Below are 21,861 nucleotides of genomic sequence, written 5' to 3'. Positions count from 1 at the left end.
TCTCACTGTAACAAATGACTGACATGTTTTTGGAGAGACACTGGAGTCAGTCAATCAGTCCTTAATTTTCCATTTGTATCCTGCTGCTTTTTCTGTTTAAAAATCCCCCAAACAACAGAACCAGAACATTGGTTCCTCCCTATTAAAAAAATAAATAGATAAAATTTAAAAATTCCCAAAGCCCCTCTAGAAATATTGAGGCTTGTGAATGTTGCCTTAGCCCAGGATGTTAGCAATCACAGTTAAAAGATGATTCTGGAAGACATCCAAAAATAAATACTGAGAAAGAGGAGCAACTGGGGCTTTCTGTTTGTTTGTTTAGTATTAGTGCTATTTTTTTAAAACAAAAGAGTCAGTAATTGAGAGGAGGAAAATCTCATGCTGATTACTAAATCCTCTGGGCCTGCTGAAGTACGGAGATTTTTCCAGTAGATGTTTTTCACATTTGCCTCTATTTCCACGAGGCATGTGAGAAACCAAGGTCTCATTTAAAAATAACTGCTAGTAAGAAATTCCATAAATGAAAACAATTTGATTCACAGAAGAGCTCAGGGAAAGGACCCAGGAATTAGTAACAATGAAACACATTGCAGTGCAGTAAGAGGACTTTACCTTTGATACAGTTTTGTAGACACTTGTAAACAAACAGTCATTTTGACAAGATTGGATAGGGAATAGACGTCCTTAGTCCATTCCTCAGCTTAAACCAACTTGTGGAGCTTTCCAGCAGGTTTGGGATACCTAGAGAATGGATGGTTTCTGAAGCACAGAGCCACCACAACTACCACACAACATCTCCAGGAGTGATACAATTTTCTGTTATTGCTGGTTTTCTTGTTGGTTTTTTTTTTTTTTTTTTTTTTTTTTTTTTTTTTTTTTGGTTCTTTGAGCTGGGCATAGTAATTTTCACAAAAAGCAATCTCAGTTTATATTCTACTAAAATCAGTGGGTTTTTCTCATATGGAGCTTTCAGCTGACTTAACCGAGATATCTCTGTCATGCTGTGAGCATGTAAGACTGAATTTCCTAGTAATTGTCTAGGGAAATGTTGGCGGTTTTTTTCTGGCAATGTTTACTCAGTTGTTTGGTTTGTTGCTTACTGGGACCTATCTCCTGTCACAGGGAAGCTTTTCCCAAAAAATCAGGGGTCCTGCTACTTACAACAGCCTTTGAAAATCCCCTGTTAAATTTTATGGTGTAAAATGGGACTGGGTATGTCACCTTTAGCCAGCTAAGTCATCTTCTCCCTCAGAAAGCCCTTCAGATAGCAAGTCCCAATCATTGTAGGATACAGCAGGTCTAGCCAAGCTGACTTTAAACAAACTCAGTTCCAGCAGCAATCTTGCTGCAGCATTATGGAGATCAGTAATTTGCTTCTTGGATGGATTTTCAGCTTATGCTGAGACACACATTATAGTAGCCAGACTGCTGCAAAGCGTGGAGGCTGATGCTGGCATGAGCGATAGAAAGGGATGTGAAATTTTTGTTGATAAAAAATGAAAGTCTGTAAATACAGTTCTGTCACTGCAGGATAATTTTTTAAGTTTGAATCCACCCTCTACAAAACCAGGAGAGCAAAGTAAAGTCAACACTGCTTTGTCTTCTGTAGTGGGTATCTTCTCTTATCAAAAATGTTATTTTTCTCATTTCTGTTACTATTCTTTGGCTTTAATGTAACTTTCATGTGCCAGCAAAGTAAATAAAATATATATCTCCTTAAGAAGCAATATTAATTACATCAGAAGTCAGCTTAAGTAAGAACCTACCGAAAAAGGCACCACCTGCCTTTAGAGCTGGAACAGCTTTCACACAGTTAGGACTGTGATTTTAATGTGCAAAATATTGCAGCATGAAACCATCCATAGAAAATCCAGAGCACAGCCATGAACATTAAAGCCATCAGTTGTCACCTACTGGGCACTCAAGGTAGCCTGCTACTTTCAGAGGCAGGACTCGGCTATTGCAAGAAAACAGTAAAAAATTAGTTATCTGATAATTAGAAGAAATCTCTCCTTGTAATGTGGATCAGGATTTATTAAATCGGAAAAGTAGCACAACTAGAAAAGAAAGGTTAGAGAACAGGTAGAGCACTGGAAGATCACCTGTGTTATCAGCAAGAATACAATCAGGAAAGCTGTGTTCAGATGTGATAAAACACAGGTGGGTATTGAATCAGCAATTGCTGAAAGGTTTGTTCTTCTTTGGAATAGAAAGTAAGGGAACAATTCCATCATCAAAATTGCTTTTTGTCTTTGTGGTCTATGTCTGTATTGTGTGATCTGAATGGAAAAGAGCAAAGTACTTGGTTTCTGATCCAAGGGGAATTTCCTTCTGCTCACCCCTTAAGCTCTTTCAACAGAGCAAACCTGGAAGAAGGCTCTTGTTGGGAACTGCAGGACTCCTCTAGACAGGGTTCTATAACCCCACCTGCCTAGTCCAAACTGGAGGGAAAGCTCAGGAAAAGGAGCTTGTAGTACTCCACAGTACACCGCTCACTTCAGTGATTAGGCCATCAACTCACAAGTGTCAAAGCATAAGCAGATCCTAATGACTTCAGTCTTTCCCCTAACCTTGGTTTTCTTCAGTCCAGAGTAATATCTTAAAGCTTTTTTAGTTCCCTGTCTAGCTGAGCCTAGAGCACTTGATCACCTTTGATTCAGTTTTTCTGCTGATGCAATCATAACTCCCAGCTGGAGATCAGATTTGGCCTATTATTTGTGATTTGTGTAGAATAAGTTTTAAAAATGAGGATTTGAGTTTCATGCTGTGCTTAGAATTCTCTAAAATGCAAGTGTATGTTCTCCATAGCCCCAAATGCTACCACATGATTGACTTTTGTCCTAATTACATAATTACTTTAGTAACAGGAGCAGATCCTCTCGAGTTTCCTACATCTTCTCCTAATTACCTGGTTGCAGGCAAGACTCCAATGGCATAAAAATGCCCCACTGAAGTTTTTCTCATTACTGTCTCTGTACTATATTCTATGGAATTCTGAAAAGTGCACTGAAATTTTAACTGACACAAATGAAGCCAGAATTTGGGACGGTTTAATTTTTAAAACTGTTCATTTTGTATGAAAAAGAAATGGGCACAACACAAAGTTGTCTGGAAGCTTAGAATGCCACTGAAACAGCAACTAAAATGAGAAACATTTGTATATGCATAAAATTTTCATCCTAATCAAGTCAACATGGATTTTTAGGTTTTTTTCTCCTCATTACATCCTTCCCCTTCCATTAAAATCCTTTACTGAAGGACCTTATCAAAGATCTAAAACTGGCCACTGCTCTTGGAACACCTGCCTTTGTTAATGTATCTGAAACCTGGAATGCTGATGAAAGGAGCCTAAATAGTCTTTTTTTTCTGTATTAATATGGTAGTTTTACTGTTTTCTTATAGCTTTTTTTTTAAGCACTGCAGACTTTCCTTTCATGGAGGGGATGTATTTAAACAACCAACATGAAAGCACTCACCTTTTGGGTGAAAAGCCTCTGGCCTTGCTAAAGTTGTCTTAGCTCATGCTGGATCAAAACTGGAAAAAAAAAATTAAATCCACACCCAGGAGAGACAGTAGCATGAGAAGAGGCCTAAACATTAACCTCTTCACTTGTAGGTGAACATAAAAGCATAATAACTTTTTCATTCAAAGTCTGCCAGAGGAGCATACGGGCTGGTGGTACACCGTTATTACAGAAAGGAAGTCCACTGGATAAGAAATATTCCTCACTGAAGTAAGAGGTTGACTGTGGGAAAACTGGGGTTGTATGGAATGGAGCTGACAGCTGAACTTTATTTCAGACAGACATTTTTGAGCCCACAGTTGGCAGTGATTCATGTTAAAGAACAATGGCCTTACTTACAGCATCAGAATTTTGGGAATGCTGGACTGAGAGATAGTAAATTGTCCTCTTTTCCATTACAAAAATAAAACCACATGTCTTCCATCAGTTCAGCAGTTACAGCTTCACCATGAACGGTTAAACGCAACTTTTTAAACATGCTTACCACACAGTTTTCCTTTGATAGTGTATATCCTAAAAAAGCAAGATTAAAAAAAACTCATTAGCATTTTGCATTGGTTTTACACTAATTACACTTCAAACAAAAAAGTTCTTTGCAGCTTTTTCTATCAGTTGTTGTAATCATGCTAAAAATCTGAAAATATCTAAAAGCTTTGCGTTATACTTTGTCAGATTAATAATACTTTGTCTCAAAAGAAATGAAAACACAGAATTATATTAGGGAAAGGCTAAGGTCTTCAAATCCTGTAATCTAGGAAATGTTTCTGCATGAGAGAGTTACATTTATTATCCAACAATTTGATTCAATAGTGAACCAAGCGAATACCTACAATGATCATTTATTATCTTACATAATTATGCCCGGAAATGGAATTCAGTGCCAGACTCCTAAAATTAGCTAATTTCTCCATTTTTAATGCACTAGGTTGTTGGTGTGGCTCAAGCAATCAACAAGAAATCTGGAATTGGCGGCACTTTCACTGAACAAGATGAAAAGGTATAAAAGCTGCATGTTTGTCTCTTCTGTTTTCATAGGGGAAGAGACAAATTCCTGCTACTCAGAAATTTTTAAGTTATTTAAAATTAAGCATCTGTGAGAATGTGAACGTTCCTGGAAATACTGCAGACATTTTTCTTTATGCGGCCATGAGAAATGTGGCTGTGAAATAATTTAATTTCTGGATCACATGTCATATATCTCTGAAACACAGGCCTACTCTACTGAAATGCATTGTAAAACACTTTCATAAATTTCAATGGATATAATTTTTAATTACTTGGTTCTAACTCTCCTGGCAAGCCCAAGAAACACAATTTGAACAATGACATTTGTGGAGTGACTGTCTTTTAAATACCATGTGACTTCTCAGTATAGCATTTGCAGGAAAAGAAAAAGCTTCAGATAAATTATGAATATATGAGAGAATCAGGAGAGCAGACAATAGAATGGATTCCTAATTCTCCCAGTGTGGTTGCATTCCAAAAATTTCCAGACTTCACGTTCAGATTGGCAGGGCAAAGCCCACGCTGTGCTCAGGCTGAAGAAGTTGACTTAACAATCAGCAATAAAAGAATCAGAATTTATCCTTTCTCTTTGAAAAATTCCCCTTTCAAATAAAATGTACACTGAGTATTTGTAGAATATCAGAATTAATCCCATCCTGAATGAGGAAAAACCTGTGAGTTTGCTATGTTAGAAAATCTTTCTTTCCACTTCACAAGAGACTGAATTCCCTCAGAGAGGCTGGTTTTCTGTGGTCAGTTTTTCTTGCTAAAATATGCATTGCTGCACAATTATTTTTTTCCTTGAAGCTGCTTTTCAGATGACCCCTACTTGTACCAAGATAATGATCTTCAGATTCTAGCTAAATAAAAGGAGAAGGGATTCTTGAGGAAATAAGAAATTATGAGTAGCTGAAAAAAACCCAGATCCTGAATGTGCGGTTGCCAAAACCAACAAAAATATCAATTAATACTTCAGAGTGCAAACAAAACGTTGCAGTAGCTTATCTTTAATAGAGTTCAAATGCTGTGGGACATTATCTCTGTTGAGATGTGGATGTTCATTTGTCTCCAGGATTTTGCAGCATATTTGGCGTTCTGCGGAATCGTTCTTCACAATGCGCAGTTGTACGAGACGTCTCTGCTCGAGAACAGGCGCAATCAGGTACGGCCAACAGGTCTGTCCAGGGATACACAAATCAGGAGGGTTTGCAAGTCATCAGCACCTCCTCTTCCTGTTTGTGATGTGGTAATTATTCCTTGGCTGCTTTTAATCCCAGTGACTGAATGCTGGGTGGCTCTGATAAAGCTCTCCTGGGCTGCACTGGGAAGAGGCTGGGTGCATTCCAGCTGGACTGTGAGAAATGGCCTGTCTAGGGGAAGCAGGTAGAGTGAAATGTCAGAAAATTTGTTCCATGTTAATATAATTTATATTGCCTGTAGTTATCCTGTGGTTCACTGTATGTATTTAACAACCAGAGGTGTCAGACTCCAGAAATTACAGGGAGGAATATCCCTGTGGAATGGCAGAGGGCATACAGACTGTTCCTTTAGTATAACAGTCACTAACCATGTTTTCAGTAATGATCAATTGGAAAACTGAATTTCCTTCTGATTGCTATAGCTCTACTTTGCTGCCGACTTGGTTTTGATGGGTTATTAATGCCATGGCCTTTATGGATGAATATGCTTGCCCTGTATCATGTGATAATGTTTCAAAGAAAAGACTAGTCAGCAGTTCTTTTTAAAATTTCCTAGTAGGTCTGAGTTTCCAACTATCAGTGTCTGCAAATTGGTACAAATTTGGACAGTTTATTAAATGCTTTCATGTTTCTTGTGAGGAAAAAAATATGAGCATATATGAGCAGCTAAATCTTTCAATAGCAGCTTTGAAAAACAGCAGAGTGTATCTAAATGATGTTTTCACCAAATAAGTTAATTAGGATCTGTTAGAATTACAACCAAGAACAACTGTGTTCAGAAGTCTTAAAAACTCAGTGGTTTGAGAATGTGCACATGAGCCATAGGAAAATAGGTTTCCTAAGGGCAAGGAATTGTTTTCTAGATTTCACAGGTTTCATTTGACCTATTAATGCCTAAATCTATTCTGCTTCTCTGACTGAAAATATCAGACAGCTGATAGTCTGATATTTCTATTTCTGATATTATAAAAAAAGTGTCAAACTGGCTAATACTGACTGTTACCTTGAAATCTGTGAGAGCCAAAACTTACTTCTGGTCACAGACATAAACATTGACTTCCTGATTCAGGGAAGAGGAGAAGACTTAAAGACATTAGTAACAATAGTGATTGCATAAATCAAAATTAGTCAAACCCTCACAAATTACCTTTTCTTCAGGTGCTTCTTGACCTTGCCAGCCTGATTTTTGAAGAGCAGCAGTCTTTGGAGGTGATCCTGAAGAAGATAGCAGCCACTATAATATCCTTCATGCAGGTGCAGAAGTGTACCATCTTCATAGTGGATGAAGATTGTCCAGTGAGTATGTTTATTCTGTCTGAAGGCAGAAGTGTTTATTCCCTGGCAGTGAGGTTGGCTTCCCTCCATTCTCATATGTTCTCTTGTCATTTCATTTTCTATCTTTTCCTTTGTGGCATCTGCTGAGGTTGGGTGTTGACATGAGAGGTTCTGGCTTTTATGTAATTATAGAATTTCTGTTCTGACATATCAGTTTGGCACAGCTTGTAAGTCTTCTCTGGGTCATGAGTAGGGATTCAAGACACTTCTGTGATACCTAAAGTTGTATCAAAAGATACCCTTATGGTAGGATCCAGTACGCTTGATGACAGATGTGGATGAAGCTAATTTTTACACTTGTCTGTAGTACAGAATAGGCCTTGATAACTGCAACAAGGTTTTAATGAGTAATACTGTTCTAAATAATGACAACCTTATACACCTGTGTATTCAAGCATCCTCTTGATATTCCAGGATACATTTTCTAGTGTCTTTCACATGGAATCTGATGAATTAGAGGATTCAGCTGAAAATCTGAAGAGGTAAACCAATTAATTCTGACTTTTGTTCATCCTAGGAGAATTCTGAAGAAACTTAGGCTTTTAATATTCTTTTCATAATAACAGAATTATTTCTGCTGGATCCCATGTATTACTGCTATTTTTATAGAGCAGCTTTTCCCCTGAAGTGGGCAGAGACCAACTCTCTTGCCTTAAAAAGGTCCCACTGAGCAGAGCAGATATAGGGCTTGATCAATTCACTTTGCTAGTCTAAAAACATTTGTATTTCAAGACTAAGCTATGGAAATGCACAGAGGAGCTGCCCTAAAACTGATTTCAAAGAAATCTGTGTGGATGACTATGTTATAAAGGAGACATATGCAAATTAGTAGATAATAACCAAAATAATGCTTTTAATCAATTATTTTAATGATTATCCTCAACTCATAGATAAGGAAAATTACTCAAAGAATATGTCTGACTAAATCAAGACTGGAGTCCTAAAGTTCTAACGCTCACTCATCTTTGGGAAATCCCTAAGGAGTTCAACTGGGAGGAAAAAAAAGAGATAAAGAGCTGAATTAAAATACCCAGATAAAATACTTCCCAAAGTTAGCCTGAACCTCTCTAGTTTGAAGTTTGAAAATTACTCAAACAGTTGTTTCAAATCCTGTCAGAAAGAGAGACAGTTGGATATAAAATACTCTACTACAGCTATTTTGTGCAGGGAGCAAACAGATTTTGAGCCCCTTTGATGTTGTTTTGCAGTAAACATTTATCATATTAAGTTTAATTCTCTATATTAGAGAATTATGTCCAAAGTGTGTGATTTGAGCAACTAAAAGCTGTTGAGCTGTGTTACAGTTTTAGACAGTGTTCCACCAGAAAGTACACAGGTACAACAACCTGGTAAGATCACAGGTGAAAAAGAAAACTCCTCTCTAGTCCTCTTCTTCTCTATAAGAAGGGAGCCTTCCTCCTCATTACCCCTTTTATGGTGACTTGTTAATGGACTTAAAATATTATTTACTGCTTGCATGAGCTGTCAGAAACTTTTCTCACATCTGATAGGGAAGAGGAGTCTTGGAGGCTTAGCTGCCTATCAGATGCTTGTTCACGAGACAGCACAATTAAATGCCTAGGACTGCATTCAGTCAACCACTGCAGTTAGAACTTCTGCTATGCTTGAAGGGCACAATTTCAGGCAAGAGCAGAAATACAATGACATGGATTAGATGGGAAGTATTACTTTACATAATATAACATTTCAGGCTTGTTATGCAATCAATGACACTGAATCAAGCCCCAAATCAAATTGTTTTTCAGAATTGTGGGGCATTGCCTTGTATGTGTGAAATAACAAAAGAATAATTCCTCTCCTCCAGCCCTGGAACATCCTTACAGCAGGAGGATAACAAAAATCAAGCCAAGTGTTGGAGGGAAACTACAGGAGCTTGATGGGAATAGGTTTATAAGTAGGGTATATGTCCTCCTCCAAGGCAGGCAAAGGGTCCAAGAGAATTAAAATACCTTAAATAAATCGTGGCTAAAAAAGTGGAGGTGATTGATTCTGTAAAGATGCTTTATGTCCTGATTTGGAATAGACAGTTCTATTTCAGTAACAGAACCTCCATGTGACTGTCTTTACTTTTAGAACAAATTTGAAATTAACTTAGCAGCAGAAAATTCACAAGTGACACCTGATGCACTCTCTTGAACTAATATGTGAATTTCACCCAACACTGGTTTTTCAGGAGTACCAGATTTGTGAATGCAGTTTGTTTTCAAATAGTTCTGTTCATTTCTGTATAAACCCAGCTGTTCATTCTTTATCCTTCATCTGTGTAAACTGTAGGGAATTGTTTATTTCTTCAGTTTGGTGTTCAGTGTTAATGTTGTTGAACACTAAAACATGGTGGAAAGCATGCACCAATCCATGCTGCACTTTTGTGATGACAGCTGGATTAGGATACAGGATTTGAACTCAACTCCATTATATATCTACTGGTTGTATCTATATATCCTTCTCTCATATAGGAAAGATATTCCTATTACCTGCTTAGCCTAATGAAATTGCTCACTTTTATGCAAAGCACATAATAATAATGTTGTATCCTTCAGGGACTATGACACAAACAAAATCAATTACATGTACGCTCAGTATGTGAAGAATACGATGGAGCCGCTCAACATCCCAGATGTCTGCAAAGACAGAAGATTTCCATGGACAGTACGTAAAATAAGCTTAAGTTTGAAATTCAGAAATGGAAATTTTTTTTTCTGTTTAACTTTTAAACCTTTTTTGCTTTCCTCTTATTTCTGGCAGGGTGGCTCCAGTTAAAATGGTGTAAACACAGAGTGAGTGTTGGGAGGCTCTCAGAAGTTCCTTCCTTTTTATCCTTTCCTTTCCCTTCTCATTCTGGCAAAGATGAATGTTATAGATGCAAGTTCTTTGCTGTAGTTGAGATGGATCAACTTCACTTTTCTCTGGGAGCTTTTGCCTAACACTTCCTCAAGTGTGAGCTGGTGATGCAGTGGATGACTGAGCACAGGGATACTGGACAGTGAGGAGGGAAGGTCACTTGGCAAGGCTCAGGTTCCAGTGAGGTTTGCTTCATGGTCATCATCCGCAAAAAGCAAATTTTTAATTACGTATTTTCCCATATTTTCAATGCACAAATTAGAAATATGTCTGCTCTTCCTGTTTAAGCTTGTTGACAAGAGGGGAGAGGAGCTACTGTGGTCCAGCAGATGGCTTTTTACCAAAATTTGTTCTGAGATACACAACAAAATGATCAGAAAAGACAGTGCTCAGTGTGATTGTTCCAGTAACTGGAAAGGAGGGGCAGGCTCCTGGTGGGGAGCTGGGTTGTTTCCCTTTCTTTTCCTGTGCAAGGCTTCTTGGATGTTCTGGAGTGGGTTTCTGTGACAGATTGAGGAACACAGGAATTGAGTTCTCAGACTAAGCCTGTCTTATCAGCAGGACTGGAAGTACAGACAGAATCCAATGGATATACTTTATGGATTAATAACAAGATGATGATTTTGAAGACATTTAAAAATAATACCTTGAGAATCATCCAAACAACTGTTTGTTGGAAACAGGCTGTCCAGTAGACTTAGAGTTATTTTGATTCTTTTCTTTTTCCTGGAATTCACCTTAAGTATTAAAAGAGGACTAGTGCTTTTAGAAGGAATCTGGAAATGTTTTTCAGCAACACAGACACTGCTCGTGCACTACTGCAGAAGCAGGGCAGTAGGATAAATGTTTTGAAAGCTGATGCACCCTGACATGAGGGAAATCCCAGGTGTTGCCAGTGCCCTAGAAACCTTGGCTTGCCTCTTTCTTTGGAGGACATTCAACAGCACACTTACCTCATGAAAATCCTGCCAAGATACTCTCTATAGCCCTTTCACAGCAGCAGGGCACAAAGCAACAATATAAAAAAAAGATAACCTTTTGATCAGAAATATTAGAGTGTGCCCATTTCTTTTGGTGCCACACACAATTGGAGGTCAGACCCAATGTACTGCTCAAGAACTGCCACATTATTCCCAGGGCAGTCAGAGCAGACCTGTGCCCTTTTCTCCCCAGGTGTTTGAAAAGGAGGCATTATCTCTTTGTTCTATCCTTCCTCTTCCCAAATGAGTTCATCTCCTTCTGTTGGAGCATGGGACATGCTGCAAAGTCCTGGGAAGAGTGCAGAATGCTGACCCAGCTGTACTACTTTTCCTGCCTGCTGTTTGTGGGCAAACTCATTGATCACCTGGTTGCTCTTCAAAGGAAGATGTAAGCCTAGAGTAGTTGTAGAGCCCATTAACTCTACAGCTTTTTCACTTCAGCCACCTGAAAAGCAGCTTTTAAAATTGTAACTGGATTTTTCTGTTTGTTTAACAGAATGACAATGCAGAAAATCTAAGTCGGAACATAAAGAGTTTGCTGTGTACACCAATAAAAAATGGGAAAAAGAATAAAGTGATAGGTAGGTATCTTAACAAAAATAACGCTGTACATTTTATAGATAAATTTATGTGCTCCACGATAAAATCACAGCAACGTGCAATCTGAAGCCAGGAGAGAAGATCCTTAATTATCATGTTCTCAACTAGTAAGTCTATTGCAACCATGAATATAAATTGCTCACCTAACAAGCTGCTAAAGAGTAGAAAATGAGTGTCAGCCTATGGGATCAGTAAGCCCCACAAACAGAAAATAAAATGTACTTATTCTTAGATAGGAGAATGGATCCAATTTCATCAGCGTTAAAAAAATTGACGAGTAAATATTAAGAGTTCCAAGAATGACTTTTTAATGATCTTGAAATAATTTTCCTTGAGAATGATGGCTAAACTGCATGGCCCAATTTATAGAGTAAATTTGATGTCTTTTTTTGTGAAGACAGATTTAGCTTTTAAACATCTGAAGCAGTACAAGAAACCTCATCTTTATCTAATGGAGTTCTCTGAAATTTCTTTTGCTATTAGCTTCTGTCATGAGTTCTTTTATTACTTTAAATATTCCAACAATCCCTAGAAGACTAAAATGAAGACTGAACTGTAGAGCTTTAATTAGGGATATTTCACCATGCTGCGAGCTATTGATAAAACAGTTGCATCTGCTTTTTTTTTCTATTGAGATTGTCTATTGAAGTTCAAACTGAAAGTTTCAGTCAGGCCACCCATTTAGGTGGGCTTTTCAAATCTGAGTCATTCTCATTGGGAAATGTTCTTTGAAGTATTTTATGGTTTCACAGCTGCTTCATGTTCAATTATTTAATAGGGCAAGGTCAAGAAGTTTTCTTTGGGATAGTACTCAGAAGTTCCTTTACAATACTACAAAGCATGTATGACTATTATTATAAGTCTGGTTTCTTTTTAAAATTATTTTTAAGATTAGGATGCCCCAAACCAGAATTTAGGAAGTGGGATGGGGGTAAGAAAAACTGTCCACATGAAACCCAAGCAAATCTTACTAGCAAGAATGATGAAAAGAACTTTATTCACCTGACCTGTACATTTCTCAGGTATGTGATAAAAGCTTTACAGAATCCTGCTGTGATTTTATAACTCTGTCCCAGTGAAAGACTTTGGAGTTCCTTAATTTGTAATCAATGGACCTCTCAGTGCTTTGGGGAAGCTTTTGAAAGAGGTTAAAGAGTTTTAAGTAATACACAGTATATTTACTGCAGTTCTCTATTTTTTAAAGAGACATTTACGTGCAAATACTGTGTCTTTTAAGAATTCATTTACTTGTGTGGCATATTCACTGTCTTAATCTTGCATCACAGTCGCTATGGAAATAATTATAATTTCATAAACTGTACTAAACAGAAATCTGAAGGTCAGTTTCGTGGGATTTTCCTGAAGAGTTTTGTAAATCAGCTTCTTTTTTCCCAGGGAAAGTTAATCTTATTTCTTATTTGAATGAATTCTTTTCTAATGGGATTATGTGATTCAGTGATCCATTCCTTTCCATCTCACTCCATAAAGGTTCAGAATTCTGTTTGCCATATTCAGATACCCCAATCCCTGCCATTACACTCAATGGTTACAGTCTTGGTCTCTTTAGAGGAGACTCTGATACTAAGTTCCTCAAACAGAATACAATTTGGAAACAGGACAATGTTCCATTGTCACCAGACATCAAAACTTGTGAGGCTAACATTCTTCTAAAACCACAGTTTGTGTGTGCTGCATTTTTTCCTTAGTTTTATTATCAGCTGTAACAGGGAAGATGCACACATGGTAAGTTTTTTCAGAATTTTTAATTTGCAGCTGGGCTATTGGCACTTGGCCAGGAAAATGCAACTTTTTTGCACATGGCAGTGAGAAAGCATTTGGAGTCTGTTAAGACAATACTCATTGCCAAAGAAAATATATTCTTGTAATTCAGCTGCTTTAATTAATATTGTGATCTTAGCAGGTAAAACTGAGGGCAGGTGTGTTTCTGAATTTCTCCCTGCTCACTTTAAACTGCAGCAAGGTGTGGTAGAAGCTACCTGTCAGACTTCTTCAATGACATGTGTGCAGAAAGGCCCAGAAATCCTTAACACAAAATTAACGAATGTAAATATCAGCACATTTGAACCTAAGTTGAATTCAGTCAGCTGTTTCTCAAGGACTTCAGTAGTGTTTGCAAGAGGCTGTAATTCAACCACATCCTCAAAAAAAGGTTGAGTGTACTTCAGCTTTGAACCTCATATTGGGTATTCCCTGTTTAGCTCGTTTACTTGAAAAAAATCCTAGTACTGGCTCAAATGAGGAAGTGAAAACTCTGTGTACCACTGTTCTGACTTTGATAAATGTTCTTTTGGCATGGTTGCAAAAATTTAATTAGCCTCCAAAGGACAAATTGTCTTTAGGGATTATATCAATCTAGAATAGTATTAATAATAAAAGTTAGGATGAAAACGACTCTTGAATTTGACAGGACAATCAAACCTCTAAAGCCCTACATTTTTGGTTTACAAATCCTAATAAGTACTTTTGAGTTTATTATGTATATATAAAATTTTAACATTTATTTTATAATACATTGAAACTGCACTTTGGGGGGGAAAAAAAGGAAAATCCTACAAAATTCCTATGTGTCGCATGTTGGTGGTTTATACTGTAGGATTATCTGGCCTAAACTTAATTCCTGATAGTGAGATGTTCTCTGTATTACTTCCTTTCATTTCTGTGTCCTGACATAGGAGTTTGCCAGCTTGTGAATAAGATGGAAGACAACTTGGGGAAAATCAAGGCTTTCAACAGAAATGATGAGGAGTTTCTGGAAGCATTTGTCATTTTTTGTGGCCTGGGGATCCAGAACACACAGATGTATGAGGCTGTAGAAAGAGCCATGGCCAAACAGATGGTGACACTAGAGGTGAGCCTAAATCTAGGTGGTCCTTAATTAGCCCCAAACAGATCCTAATGTTCCCCAGATCCTCTCTGTTCTGCATGTAAGAGCAGCTACTCCCAGGGACACTCAACAGAGATTGTTATCCCTCAGGAGAGCAGCATTTGGACTGTTGAGTTGCTCAGGAATTTTCTGCTTGTTTCTGACTCTGCCAGCAGACTCTTTATTTGGTACTGTGTCCTCACTTTACTGCTGAGATTGAGTGAGGAGCTGGAGGCTCTTGCTCTCCACGAGGCTGCACGCTGGCAGCACAGTGGGTGCGTTCTGCTGCGTAGGAAGGGAGAAATGGTTTGGCAGATTAAGGGGTTTCCTCTTCTTGTCTGAAGGTTTTGGTGATGATTTTGGCTCAGTCCTTCAGACAAAGCAGTGTGAGGAGTTAACTGCAGCATTATTGTAGACTCTCAGCAATTTCCTCAGACTCCATCAAACCATATCAAGATGAACATAATCTGGTCACAGCCTTTAAATTGGTTCCTGTTAAACTTCACAGCTGAAGAGGGCTTTAGTCTGAGAAACTGAAATACTCAGGGGTGATAACTTGAAGGTGAAAGTGAAAAATGTGTAGACTTTGGATCTCCTAACATCCATTATGTAAACAGAGTGTTTGCAGAGCTCCTAAAATGGGATTATGTGCCCTGTGGCCTCTAACAGAAACATTACAGTTCTCAAATAAACCTGTATTAGGTCATGTTAAATAAAAAGCTTGTAAAACTATTGTCCAAATAATTTGCTTATATGGCAAATTAGCAATTCTGTCTCCAACTATAGCACTTCATAGATGCTATAAGAAGTTCCAGCCAGATTGTAGGTTAGTGTATTAAACGGGTTCTTTAAAAAAAAATAAAACTCTGTAACATTTTCATGTCGTATGTTCTCAATAGTTAAAAATCTGAGCTTTTTTTTTCATTTAAAATGAATGTATTGTCTTTCAGACTTTTGTGCCAAGTTTCAGTTAGGGTAAAACTTTCTTTCATGTCTGAATAAACTCTTGAAAGAATTACTATGGCTATAATGTCAGGCTCATAATAAGAGCTGCTTTGTGCATTATTTGCCTTTGAAAATGGGCCATGAAAAATTTTCAAAGAGAAAATCAGATTCTTTGCTCTTTCATAGAAGCTATTTATGTTTTCTTGGCCTAATTATCTCAAGAAGATTCTGTGCTGTGGGAGATTTGTGAAAGATGCAGATATCTCCCCATATGCATTCAGAAAGCTTCCCTAAAACTGGCTCAGGCCCTGCATGGACAGAAAATTTCATCATCAAATGCAGTGGAATGCTGGAAAGTCTGCTCTATGAAAAGTACCTTGTTATCTCATGGCTTTTTTCTTTCTACTAAGGGCTGCTTTTTCTTCCTGTAGGTTCTCTCATACCATGCTTCTGCTGCTGAGGAGGAAACGAGGGAGCTGCAGGTAACAGTGGTAATTGCATTTTTTACTATTACTTTAGAAATATTGCTTTAGTAGAACAACCAAGAGCAGTCCTGTACATAGATGTCAACCTTAAAGGGGCAGAAGCATATGTTCCAGAAATAAAAATGACATTGAAGCCCATACTGATGGGTTCCTGAGCTGAATCACATAAAAGGGAAATATTATAGTGTCTACAGTGAGAGACAAAAGCTGGCCAGAGCACTGTGAGACCCAGACCTGTGCTAACTGATTTTTCTCAGGCGTTTGAGACAGTCACTGGTGCAATGTCAGTATCAAACTCATAATGATTAAGTATTCCAGAAGCAAAATGTTGAGAACTCTTCTTTCTGCAGCTAAGTCTGAACGCTGTATATCTTACAGGTTTGGTACCTTTCAAATATCCCAAGTACGGCTCCAGCTTTATGGCCTTACCTATAAATTCTGTATTGAATTTTTAATGCAATGATTTTAAATTTCTTTCTAGTTGCTTTTCTGTGCAGTGTCCTGTTCTGCTCATGTTTAATTCTGTGTTTTGAAGCCACTGCCTAAGGAATAACTACAGCTAGGATTTCAAGTGCATTTCAAAGCACAGCATGTGCTTAGGTTCTCCAAGCCCTCAGCAGCTATTCCAGGGAAATAGCATCACCCCTGCTGCATGAAAACAAACAGGAGGGATGGGGAGGAAGGCAGGCATAGGGGACCACGAGCTGGGTAGCATGGGATGGTCTGGCCAAGTGACACAACAAGCTGTGGGAATAAGGATATTTCTAGAATGGTGTCACATGGATTTTTGAACCTCCGTCCTACCACACTGCTGCTCATCAATAACGGGCCATGACAAGACCAGAGTGCAACTCCTCTCCTAAGGTTTTCTCCTCAGGGCTTGTGATGAAACCTTTGGGGTTCCACTGTTACTGCTCGATGAAACAGGACCACAGCAAACCTAGAACTAGGGCAGTGTCCACTGGCATGGCTTAACTGTCCACAGCTTCCTAGCACAGTCCTGGCCTGTGTCAGCCACTGCTTCTAAGGTGATACCAGAGCACAAGCATGGGCCTTTTATTTGCACTCATTAAATTTTTAGTTTAGTTTTTATTTTTTGCACTCATATTGTCATATAAAGATGGCCAAAATAAGGTGAATTATTTTCTGGATATACCTTTTGCTTCTAAATAATCTGAACATATATACTTATCAGGCAGTTGGACTAGAAGATGGTTGTAGGGCTTTTCCAACTGGCACTATTCTATTCTGTTATTATCTGCCTTATGGAGTAGGCTGCAGTCAATTCTTTAATCATCATTTCCAAATACTACAGAACTGTCCTATTGTATCAGTCACCTCCTTTGAGCCTGGGTACTGTCTACAACCTGTGTTTTATCATCCAAAGCAGATGAAACAAAGCAAATCTCTCTGTAGTTGCCACACAGTGGTCCCACACTTTCCATTGACTTCTTTTTGCTGCCAATGTATTTACAGAAACCATAGCTCAATAAATTGAAATTAAAATAGCTGATGAACTTTCATACTGTAAAACAGGAGGCAGAAGGCTCTAGTGGCTTCATTAAGTGAAAAAGGAAATAGTTAATCTGGTTAAACAACACTATAAACTGTCATAGAGTGCAGGGTTTTTATATTTCAGCTGAAATGAAACTTACTGCTGTGGCTGTAAAAGGCAGAAGATCAAGGAAGGGAAAGATAAATTATGAATAAAGTTAGGTGTGAGGTGTTCTTTTGAGCTCCTTCTGTGTCCTTGCAGCCCCTTTCCTTGTGAAACCCCAGCCTGCAGTTGCAGTTTTTCAAAATTATGTCAGTAGCTTTGCTGAACAGTTGCATTATTTACCACTGAGCATGCAGGCCTTTCATGTGCTCACAGCTGAAATCCCACATGAATCCAAACAGGGACATAAAATTAGTGGCAGAAGAAATGTGCAAAAAGGGTGCACTTTTTCCCTGTGTCGATACTCTTTTTCATAATCTTCTGTGACTTCCTGATTCTGACACACAAGGGAGAGGACAGGGAACTGATATGGAACAGAGGCTGGCAGACACAACTCCATGGATTTGCATGTTACATGTACTAATGTTGTAGATTATGACAAATGCTTCCTTTTCAGTTCCTCACCTTCTGGGACACAGCTGCCCACACTGGAGAAATGTTTTCCCCCAGAATTACAAAGAGAAAGATAAACACAAAGGTTTATTTCCTTCACCATTTCAGATTTACCTGATTTTCTTTGGACCACACTCATACTGAGGTGAAATTGCTCTATAGCAGTAGCACTGAGAACCCCACCTTTTATTCTACTGCAGAAAATGACACTACATTTTGTTCTATAGTATAAGATTTAGCATTTATTTTGTTAGTATGAGAGTTAATATAAGACTTAGCATAATCTCCACCTGGTATTTTGAAGGGCAACAGATATAAATACTCGGTATTTTGCAACTAGAAGTGGGATGTAATACATGGAGATATTACTGACAATGAAAAACCCAGATTTAAAAATACGCAGGATAGCAGGTGTATTGTGTACCTTGTAGTTTCAAATTTCACATTGAAGGTTTATGGTTGTATGCAAACTGCACCAAAACCACTGACCACGGGTTTTAAAGATTACTGATCACAAATGAACTCTCATTTTTTAGGTTTCTAGCCCTGAGAAAGCTCTGCCTGTGGATGTGTTCTGACTCCCATCGTGCTGAATGTGGATTCTGTTAGCAAAACTTTTACTGACATCTCTTTCCTCACCATTTTTAGAAAAATGCCAACAGTTACGGATTTTGCTGTCTGCATATCCATAAAAACAAACATGTAACTCCACTGCCTTATTTTCTCCTTCTCCCAATTTCATCAATACTTTTGGTTACAATTTGCCTCTGGTGATTTAGACAACCAGACTGACCAGGTAATTCTACCCTTGTTCTCCTGATCTATGGAAAAGTGCTTGTTAAATCCAAGGTAATGTTAAACAAGAGAGGCATGGAGAAGTAAATGCGAAGCAATCCTCAGTTTTCAGTATCACATGAAGGTAAAATTGGGTGTCTCTTTTTAATTAGCCTGTTGAAGAAGCAGGTATTTGTTCTGCTCTCTGCCCCAGCACTAAGCTGTGTTCTCTCATTCTTTTCCAGGCTGCTGTAGTGCCATCTGCACAAACTCTCAACCTGACTGACTTCTACTTCAGTGACTTTGAGCTGTCAGACTTTGAAACAACACTGTGCACAATTCGAATGTTCACAGACCTCAACCTGGTGCAAAATTTCCAAATGAAACACGAGGTATGGTTACTGCCAAATACTGCCCCACAGAAAGAGGCACCTTAATTATTAGGAATTCAGAGTAGTGAGATGATCTCACTGTAAACAGAATTGGACGTCTGTATTAAGGAGTAATTAGCAAACCAGGAGGGCATATGAAGAATTGGGGTCTGTCCTGAGATTGGTTCTACTGAAGGATAAATAATTTTACAGTCTATGATTAATGGACTGGAAAACAGAATACTGAGGAGAGAGAGGATAGCAACTTCTCAGGAAGTGAAAAACTCTTACAAAGAGGACAATAACATTGTTCACTATGTCCATATGAGGTAGTAATTACCTTAGTCTTTCCCTACAAAATAACAGATTACAGATTAGGAGGAATTTCATGGATATGGAGATAGTAAAGATTGAAGCAGATGATTACATAGATGAGCTGTGAGAATTTCCCTAAAGGTTTTTACCAACACATCTGTCAAAGGTGATCAAGACAAGTAAAATAGAAAAATCTCTTCAGCCTCTTCCACTGAGTGCACACAACATATATTTGTAGAAACCTTCATTTCTAAATACCTTATTTTTGCTTTATAACATTTTCAACAAAGCCATCAAAATTTATATCAAAATGCAAGATCAGTTTGTAGGGCCTCATAGGCCCTACAACATTTCTTTAACATTAGTTAAAGAAAGCATATATTTATTGTCTAGATCACCAGTTTATAGACCAATTTAGATTAGTAGTGTCCAAGGGCCAAAAGTGCTGTATTATCTAATCTGATCCCTTGAAGGTCCTAGTACTTAGCTTCACCTCTGTACTAAGGTGAACAACCTTAATCCCAATATCAAATTACTACCTGACCTTCATACTGTCACTTCCTTACAAACAAAAGGTAGGAAGAAAGTGTGTGTATATGTGTGTGTGTGTGTATATATATATAAAAGTATATAACCCATAATTTCTAATACTGTTGAGTAAAACATCCAGGACATGCTTTCCTCCAGCATAAAAAAGAAAATACCCTGCAATGTAGTAATCTTTCTATCATACTTATTTGCTTTCCAAAGTCCAATTCTGCTTGGGTTTTGGCAAACTGATAGGAGGGAAAAGCTGTCTGTTTATTTTCAAAACAGATCTTAAGCAGATTCAATAACTAAATAAATTTTCTCCATCAAATATGATAATCAAGGATTTTTTCTCCCAGGTATCTCAACATACAGTTTCTGAATTAACAGCAGGGCTTCTGACATTCACATTTAGCCCTTAGCAATAAAACCCCAAACCCACAAGTATGACACACTCAAATAGGTGCTGTACTAGTGGGTGTAAGCCTGTTCTTATCAATGTTCACAGTTACAAGCGTGTTACAGTTGAACTTGAAATTGAGTTAAATGGATTTATTTTCTTTTTAATAAGAGAGTTTTCAAGTGGCATTAAGAAAGTTTGAATGTATTAGAAATCTGTTCTTATGAAAACACATTTATGTGATGCTGTTTCTTAAAGGTTCTCTGCAGGTGGATTTTAAGTGTGAAGAAAAACTATCGGAAAAATGTTGCTTATCACAACTGGAGACATGCCTTCAACACAGCACAGTGCATGTTTGCTGCTCTGAAATCTGGGAAAATTCAGGTACATTTCCAGTTCCTCTATTAAGACAAATTCTCTAATGATGCACAGCTCTGACTGTCAGGTCAGTAAGATGTTCATCATTCCATGGTATTGTCAGTGGAATCTTCTGCTGAAGACTTCTGGCTATGAGGGCTTGGTTTGTGAACCTGCTGCTGTGATTTTTGGTTCCCTGTTTCAGTTAAATCCTCTGGAAGCGGTTATCGGGATGTTCCCAACGGGAATATCTCTAATAAGGCATGTACATGGTTATGTCCTTTTAAAGTTAATGCTTATGCTACAAGCAAGTCAAAAAAGTAGAGAGAAAAAAAGGCTGACCCATTTTCAGGATGTTTTCTTAAAATTTTCAACAGGAATTTTTAAAGTTCAAATGCAAAGCTGAGTACAGCTTTAGATACATAACAGTACATAAAAACATGAAAGAAATATTTAAATGTTCCTTCCAAAGCTTTTGAACAAATTTTCAACCTTTCACTTAAAAAGACACCTAATAATTTAAAAAACAATGTAATCGTTCTGATTAGGGCTACATGATTCTCTAAAATAAAATACTGATTCTATATTCTTGCAAAACAGGCTATATGTTTTGGTTTTATATTCTTTTAGGAAACAGAATGTTTCTGTTCATTCTGAATAAACATGTCTTTAATACATTTGTATGTCAAAATCCAATACCAATGAGGAAAAGAGGCATTTCTTTCCTCTACAAACTTTATCTCACTAATGAAAATGACAAAAGGTGCTGAAAGAGACCAAGGCAAGGACATCCATCTTCCCTCCCTGTTGGAATGCATGTGGTAGTTTAGCTCTGTGTGCGGTCGAGCAATCTCTGATGATCCTGATAGTTTGCCTGCTATTTTTGGAATCCTGACAGTCTCCACTGCAACTTCCATAAATTGTTTATTCTTAACTACACTGAATTCACTCCCTGCTGATTCTCATGTCCTAGATTCTGGAGTCTGAACAGCATTGAACATAATTCAATTTTTTTCTAGTTTAAGGGGAAAGGCAAGCACTGGGAGATGCCTCTTCCTAGCAGAAACATAAAATCAATCATTTCCAAACTGAGTTGTCTTTTGTGTACTAAGAGCAGTTCTCATTATTCAGAAAGCAGATGTAAAGCACATTGTAGTAAATAAATCCACAACTCACTTGTGGCATTA

General features: G+C 37.9%; 1 protein-coding gene and 1 long non-coding RNA gene across 8 annotated transcripts in view; one reads left to right on the top strand and one right to left on the bottom strand.

Annotated features, from left to right (window-relative positions):
- Positions 1 to 21,861, bottom strand: part of LOC134418568 (uncharacterized) — a 56,903-nt gene that overhangs the window by 14,375 nt on the left and 20,667 nt on the right. Inside the window, exons 3-4 of the long non-coding RNA XR_010027813.1 lie at positions 3,864 to 4,037; positions 3,477 to 3,535 (exon numbers count right to left, since the gene is read on the bottom strand). This is a non-coding gene — a long non-coding RNA (uncharacterized LOC134418568). The remainder of the gene's footprint in view (positions 1 to 3,476; positions 3,536 to 3,863; positions 4,038 to 21,861) is intronic.
- The window catches only part of PDE5A (phosphodiesterase 5A), a 105,726-nt gene that overhangs the window by 71,188 nt on the left and 12,677 nt on the right, over positions 1 to 21,861 (top strand). For 6 of the 7 annotated variants that reach the window (XM_063157034.1, XM_063157033.1, XM_063157031.1 and 3 more), the window contains 10 exons: positions 4,450 to 4,521; positions 5,602 to 5,691; positions 6,887 to 7,024; positions 7,478 to 7,545; positions 9,625 to 9,733; positions 11,402 to 11,486; positions 14,199 to 14,374; positions 15,766 to 15,825; positions 18,949 to 19,095; positions 20,576 to 20,701. In XM_063157034.1, the coding sequence (XP_063013104.1) occupies positions 4,450 to 4,521; positions 5,602 to 5,691; positions 6,887 to 7,024; positions 7,478 to 7,545; positions 9,625 to 9,733; positions 11,402 to 11,486; positions 14,199 to 14,374; positions 15,766 to 15,825; positions 18,949 to 19,095; positions 20,576 to 20,701 (1,071 nt within the window). The remainder of the gene's footprint in view (positions 1 to 4,449; positions 4,522 to 5,601; positions 5,692 to 6,886; positions 7,025 to 7,477; positions 7,546 to 9,624; positions 9,734 to 11,401; positions 11,487 to 14,198; positions 14,375 to 15,765; positions 15,826 to 18,948; positions 19,096 to 20,575; positions 20,702 to 21,861) is intronic. The other variant, XM_063157032.1, reaches the window with a different exon arrangement.

The sequence above is a fragment of the Melospiza melodia genome, chromosome 5, assembly GCF_035770615.1.
Source record: "Melospiza melodia melodia isolate bMelMel2 chromosome 5, bMelMel2.pri, whole genome shotgun sequence".
NCBI classification, from domain to species: domain Eukaryota; kingdom Metazoa; phylum Chordata; class Aves; order Passeriformes; family Passerellidae; genus Melospiza; species Melospiza melodia.
This window is presented reverse-complemented; position numbering and strand designations above follow the sequence as displayed.